The following is a 7,210-nucleotide window of genomic DNA, read 5'->3' on the forward strand; positions in this document are numbered from 1 at the left end:
CTAGTTTTTAGTTTGATATGATGGATAGAGGGCTTGGGTGGAATGACCAAGAGTTCAATCTTAGAGAGGTTTAGTTGAAAGTGGCCAGAGTTCACGATGTCCACGAGACAATCTGTGATCCGCACGGAGATGGTGAGGTAGTCTGGCGGAAGGACAGGTAGAGTTGTGTATCGTCTGCGTAGCAGTGGTAGAAAAAAACATCAGTGCAAATGAACTGCCCCAGTGAGGTGGTGTTCATTGAGAAGAGAAGGGGCCCTAGCACTGAGCCTTGGGGCACCCCTGTGGAGAGGCAATGAGAGAAGGACCATTGTCCTTGCCACACTGTCGGGACCAGAAGCGGAAAGTAACTAATTACAATTACTGACTTTACTATAATTGAGTAGTTTTTTAAATCTGTAATTTTGTAAGTATGTTTTGTTTAAAGTATTGTACTTAGCTAAATTTTCAATCACATCCGTTACTGAGTGAAAAAAAAGTTCAAGTAAAAAGTGCAAGAGAACAACAGCTTTATGTTGCAGTGTTAGCTGCTAATGCAAACTGAACATTTCTTGCTGCTGCAGCTTCACAGCAAGAAATGTTGCTGTGAAGCTGTGAGATTAGCTCTGGCCGCTTTCATTCATCAAAAATGCGTCTACAAAACAAGACAACGGTCATTTTCAACAGCTTTCTGACAGCGGACCAGTTTGAAATATGCTAATTGCTAATGCCAATTAGACTTACATATATAATTACAGATTTTAACCATCACTCCTAAGTGAACTCCTTGGCTGCGGTCTGAGGACATTTTCTAGTTAAGTAGACCTAAGTAGATTTATCATTATGGATTTAGACCTATCATGTTTTTAGGAGTCTGTTCACACTGATATAAAACATTCATTTTGTGAAAGTTTAAAATATTAAACAGTAAAATGGCAATTACAAATGTTTTTTAAAGTCCAACCCCCACTGTGTCTGCTTAGAAAAATTTGATGATGTAGAGGTAAGTTAAATAATAGCCTACTTGTACCATTCCAGTGATGGTTAGGGAAAGGTTTTCATAGATTGGTAAGATGCTTTGCTCCAAATAGAAATATAAATACATTATTTAAGGAGGCTGAAAAAGTAACTGCGAAAACTTTTAAATTTTAAATGAACTACTTTTTACTTTTACTTGAGTAGATTTTTATACCGGTAATTTTACTTGTACTTAAGTAAAAGTTTATCAAAATAATAGTACTTTTACTTAAGTAGAATATTTATGTACTCTTTCCACCTCTGGTCGGGACGTCCAGAGCGGTGGGATTTAAACCACAGGAGTGCTTTGCTCAAGATGCCCATTGCCTGCAGTGCAGATAGCAGAATGTTGTGGTTTACTGTGTCAAATGCAGCTGATGGGCCTGGCAGCTTGAGAACCGGGGACTGGGCTGCAGCTTTTGCTGATCGTAGGGGTCAGAGACACAGTATTTCTTGGACGCCGCCACATGGTGCAGTGCTTGGTCCCCCCCCCCCCCCCCCCCCCATAATCTACATCCTCCCTCGTCACATCACCCGTGTCTTTTTTACCGTGTAAAGTAAGCCTAACCTTTTTGACTATTTACAATAGAATGAGCAGGTCTGTGAAGAAGGAGGCAAACATATTGGCAGTCAGGTTTGTAGCTGGTGTAGGCAGATGAGGATTTAGTAGAGATTTAAAAGTGGAAAAATTATTTTTGTGAGTCAGTTGCACTGCTGATTCTGTCATTATAGAACGCACTAATGCTAGCTGAGAAGAAGGACAGGAGGGTTTGGTAACCGTTGAGGTTTACAGGGTCTTTCCATTTGGTTGGTTTCCAATGGTTTTTCACCATTTTCTCTCAGCAGTTCTGAAATTGGTACGCAGCATACAGATGGTATTGGTTAGCCACGGGTGGGGCTGGTTTGCCAGAAGAAGCTACCACTGATGCAAAGTGGGCGGGACACTGGTTGCAGAGGTTGCAGAGATTGCAGAGATTGCAGCGGTGCGATACCAGAGGTGCTGGAGCAGCAGGCTGTTCTTGCATACCGTGAACTGATTGAAATGCTGGTCAGGCACGTGTAAAAGTCTGACTGTATTCAAACAGATATCAAAAAACAAAGTCATAATTACATTAACAGTATCATATATCACTCGGTTTCTGTTGCAACATCCTGTTTACAAACTTGATTGGACAACACTACAGATGTTTGACATTAGTCTTTATTATCTCAGACATGACTTAAGTTTTAATGGTGCTGCCTAATTTAATAAATCAGTAGTCACTAAAAACCTGGGAAGGATTTTACACACAAACTCCGTAATGGATTTAAGATGCAACACAATCCCACACAGACTCAGTCAATCATTCAACCTGATTAACATCTTAGAAACACATCCATTAGCACTTAAATTAAGGACCGATTTTTAATGAAGTTAATAAAATACCCATATGCTGCACATTAGTTATTAATAAAGAAAGACATCTACTACCAATAATAATCTTGATGTCTTCTTGGTAACTCTAACATGTTGATATTGTCCAATAGGAAAATGCTAAGGAGTGCGGCAGGGCGGCGGCCATCTCCCTGTCAATATCTCTCTTCTCGGCCTCTCTGCTCGTCTCATCGCTCCACCGCTGGATGTAAACCAGGACCAACCCACCAATCAGGACCTGACAGTGAGGATTTAAGTAGGAAGTAGAATAAAGAAGCGTCGCGCAGGTAGCCAAAGGATTTTATTTTTTTTTACCTGCCACGAGAGACAACAGGACATCTCAGAGATTTCTTTCCTGCTGTCCAGAAGAGCTTCAGCTAGTCTGCAGCGGAGACTAAAGGGCTATTTGATTTTTTAAAAACTGAATCTAGACAAATTTTTCCTTCCTGACATAAACCGAACGGGGATGAAAACTTTGAAGCAGCTTGAGAGCTGCAGGAGAAACAAGAGTCCAGCCTCTGATGGACGGATGTAAAGTGTGTGTGTGTGTGTGTGTGTGTGTGTGTAGCTTTTTGATACAGAAATATTGTGTACGAGTAGGGTTTTACCTTCAGATGATTTACAGTTTAAAAAGTAGGAGAAGAAGAATGAGGGTTGAGCTTTTAACACTGACATTTTCAGCTGTTTGAGAGGTCAAAGGTCAAACGGAAAATACAGCAGCCAATAAAATACTCACCTGCAGGCAAAGTGGATTTTATTTATTATTTAGTTCAGTCAAGTGCAACACTGATATAGATAAGACAAGATAGGCTTGCAGAGGTTTCAGTTGAAGCTTGGACACATACAGACCTCTAGTGGCAGGTTGCTGATTTCTACAAGAACGACAGCCGGAGATATTCAGCAGTCACATGTTACACTTCAGGTTTTCCTGGACAGGAAGGCATTCACTTTCTGGATATTTGAATGCCGAACATTATTTTTTCATTTTCTGTTAATGATTCCTCTTATTTTTTTAAGGAAACCATCTTAGCCCAGTAAGAATTGTTCCAGGTCAGAAGAAGTCTAAAGGCTAAATGCGATTGGAAAGTTAGTTTTTCAGAGATCAAAGTTCCGTGTAACTTGTGATTCAGCAGCATTTCCACGCTGCTCCGTGAAACACAGTCTGTTACAATAATTATGGTCAGCATGTGTTTAAACTCTAAATGGCAGAACTGAAGACAGAGCGGCAGATGCCAGCCATCTGATGACAGATTATGCTGAGAAGAATCGTACCGTAACAGTCTCAGCTGGAGGGAGGAGTAACAAAGATCAGATCACAGTCTGTGGAAGCAGTTTGTAGCTTGTTGGCTTTAATAAAACACAGACTGCAGTTTGTACATGATGACAGTTATGTTTGCATTAAAGTGTCAAATGTGCTGCTGACGACACAACGACCTCAGGTGACCTTTACACGTCTGTTAGGTCTTTTAGTTGTGAAACGCTCTGCAGAGGATCCACTACAGCTTCAACATCAGGCCCCGACCCCCCCCCCCTCACCTCAGAAAGATATAACGGTACGTTTAGTTACTCAAAGTCAGAAATGCTGTTTTTATTTTTCAACTTTCAGTAAACAAACAGCGTTGTTTCAAAATGTGCTCTGTTGCACCTGTAACCACACCCACCTGTGATGTTACAGGGTCCTGGAGTACACCTGTACATCACTGCAGCAAGGTGAGAAGTTAAACCACTGAAGGTCAAAAACAAGACGTTCAGGTTAACTTACTCTAAACTACTTCTTCTTTGTTGGACATGTGTTGTACTTTCCAGCTGAGTTGTAGAGATCCAGGAAACACGACTCCAGTAAAACAGCATCCAACAAATTGTGACGAGCGAGCCTCCTACAGCTTCATTAACAAACTTACATTTTACATGAATCATTTCAAACGATCGTCCCAGAGTCTGACTGAAAGGAAACACAGAAATCAGCCTCCTGGATTAGCGACTGTAGCTCACTGCACAGGGATCTACTTCCAGAGTTTTCTGTCTGAGTCATGTTTCCCAAATCTCTACAACGAAGGTGGAAATAATTCAACTTGCAGCTCTTGTGATTTGAAATCTGTAATCTTTCAAACTGTGATTTTGATATAAAGAATATTTATTGTTCAGGCCTCTGCATGTTTCCTGACTTTACAAGGTGTTTTACTGCAGCTCATGACTGACTGCTGGCAAACAGCCAGCAACAGACATTTCTTCTAGTGTTCTAATAAACCCTGAAGCAGCGTTCGAAGACTCACGTGACACTAAGGCCTGAGGTTCATTCAGATCCAGCAGCAGTTTAACATCAGGTATCTTAAGGACTCAGACTTTCCTGCTTCTAATAGACTGCAGGTAGAAAGATTCACACCATCAAAATCATATATATTTCATCCATAAACTCTGCAAAGTTTTAAGCACCCATAGTGCTATGTCTCATCTTGATGGGTGATTTATTTCAGTAATTCCATTCAAAAAGTGAAACTTGGATATTATATTCATTCATTACACACAGACTGATATATTTCAAATGTTTATTTCATTTAATTGTGATGATTAAAACTGACAACTAATGAAAATCCCAAATTCAGTCTCTCCGAAAATTAGAATATTACTTAAGACCAATACAAAAAGGATTTTTAGAAATGTTAGCCAACTGAAAAGTATGAACATGAAAAGTATGAGCATGTACAGCACTCAGTACTTAGTTGGAGCTCCTTTTGCCTGAATTACTGCAGCAATGCGGCGTGGCATGGAGTCTATCAGTCTGTGGCACTGCTCAGGTGAGAGCCCAGGTTGCTCTGACAGTGGCCTTCAGCTCTTCTGCATTGTTGGGTCTGGCGTATCGCATCTTCCTCTTCACAATACCCCATAGATTTTCTATAGGGTTAAGGTCTGGCCAGTTTGCTGGCCAATTAAGAACAGGGATACCATGGTCCTTAAACCAGGTACTGGTGGCTTTGGCACTGTGTGCAGGTGCCAAGTCCTGTTGGAAAATGAAATCTGCATCTCCATAAAGTTGGTCAGCAGCAGGAAGCATGAAGTGCTCTAAAACTTCATGGTAGACGGCTGCGTTGACCTTGGACCTCAGAAAACACAGTGGACCAACACCAGCAGATGACATGGCACCCAAACCATCACTGACTGTGGAAACACTGGACTTCAAGCAACGTGGATTCTGTGCCTCTCCTCTCTTCCTCCAGACTCTGGGACCTTGATTTCCAAAAGAAATGCAAAATTTACTTTCATCAGAGAACATAACTTTGGACCACTCAGCAGCAGTCCAGTCCTTTTTGTCTTTAGCCCAGACGAGACGCTTCTGACGCTGTGTCTTGTTCAAGAGTGGCTTGACACAAGGAATGCGACAGCTGAAACCCATGTCTTGCATACGTCTGTGCGTGGTGGTTCTTGAAGTACTGACTCCAGCTGCAGTCCACTCTTTGTGAATCTCACCCACATTTTTGAATGGGTTTTGTTTCACAATCCTCTCCAGGGTGAGGTTATCCCTATTGCTTGGACACAGAGCTCTGTGAACAGCCAGTCTCTTTAGCAATGACCTTTTGTGTCTTGCCCTCCTTGTGCAAAGGGTCAATGGTCGTCTTTTGGACAGCTGTCAAGTCAGCAGTCTTCCCCATGATTGTGTAGCCTACAGAACTAGACTGAGAGACCACTTAAAGGCCTTTGCAGGTGTTTTGAGTTAATTAGCTGATTAGAGTGTGGCACCAGGTGTCTTCAATATTGAACCTTTTCAAAATATTCTAATTTTCTGAGATACTGATTTTGGGGTTTTCATTAGTTGTCAGTTACAATCATCAAAATTAAAATATAATGAACACTTGAAATATATCAGTCTGTGTGGAATGAATGTATACATTATACTGCACCCCGGTACACGCGTGAATTTTGTCAGCTTGAGGCCCTAGGTTGCCACTTGGAGAGGCTTTACATTAAGACTTGACTTGTTGTGCATAAGCAGATGTACAAACCCCATTTCCAAAAAAGTTGGGATATTTTCCAAAAAAGCAATAAAACAAAATTCTGGGATTTGTTAATTGACATGAACTTTTATTTAACTAACAAAAGTACAGAGGAAAGATTTTCCATAGTTTTACTGACCAGCGTAATTGTATTTTGTAAATATAAACAAATAATTTGATGCCTGCAACACACTCAACAAAAGTTGGGATAGAGGCATGTTTACCATTGTGTTACATTACTTTTCCTTTAATAAAACTTTCTAATCATTTGGGAAGTGAAGATAATAATTGTGCCAGTTTTACAGTTTTCTTGCTTGATGCAAAATTGCTGTTGTCTGATTCTCCTCTTGATGATGCGCCATACATTTTCAATAGGAGACAGATCTAAGGAGTAGTACTCTGTGTCTAGGCATGCTGTTGTAGCCCGTGCAGAATGAGGCCTACCATTGTCCTGCTGAAATAAGCATGGAGGTCTTGATGGCAACATGCTGTATGTCTCTCTAAAATCCCAATATATGCCTCTGCATCAATGGTACCTTCACACACATGCAACTTACCCATGCCGTGGGCACTGGTGCACCCCCATACCATCACAGATGCTGGCTTTTGTACCTTTCGCTGATAACAATCTGGATGTCATCGACGTCTGTTTTTCCCAAAAACAAGCTGAAATGCGGACTCATCTGACCACAGCTCACGGTTCCACAGTTTTACGGTCCATCTGAGATGACGCCGGGTCCCAACAACTTGGCGGCATAGCTGCATACAATTGATTTATGGCTTCCTCTTTGCGTGATACAGTTTCAGGCTGCAT

General features: G+C 41.2%; 1 protein-coding gene across 1 annotated transcript in view; it reads left to right on the forward strand.

Annotated features, from left to right (window-relative positions):
- Positions 1 to 4,554, forward strand: part of LOC119893321 (voltage-dependent calcium channel subunit alpha-2/delta-4-like) — a 164,186-nt gene extending 159,632 nt beyond the window's left edge. Inside the window, exon 41 of the mRNA XM_038705395.1 lies at positions 2,521 to 4,554. Within this exon, the coding sequence (XP_038561323.1) occupies positions 2,521 to 2,619 (99 nt within the window). The 3' untranslated portion in view covers positions 2,620 to 4,554. The remainder of the gene's footprint in view (positions 1 to 2,520) is intronic.
- Positions 4,555 to 7,210: the final 2,656 nt, after the last annotated feature.

This window comes from Micropterus salmoides, unplaced genomic scaffold, assembly GCF_014851395.1.
Source record: "Micropterus salmoides isolate LMB-PRFRI ecotype aquatic unplaced genomic scaffold, ASM1485139v1 Ms_hic_scaffold_8, whole genome shotgun sequence".
Taxonomy (NCBI): domain Eukaryota; kingdom Metazoa; phylum Chordata; class Actinopteri; order Centrarchiformes; family Centrarchidae; genus Micropterus; species Micropterus salmoides.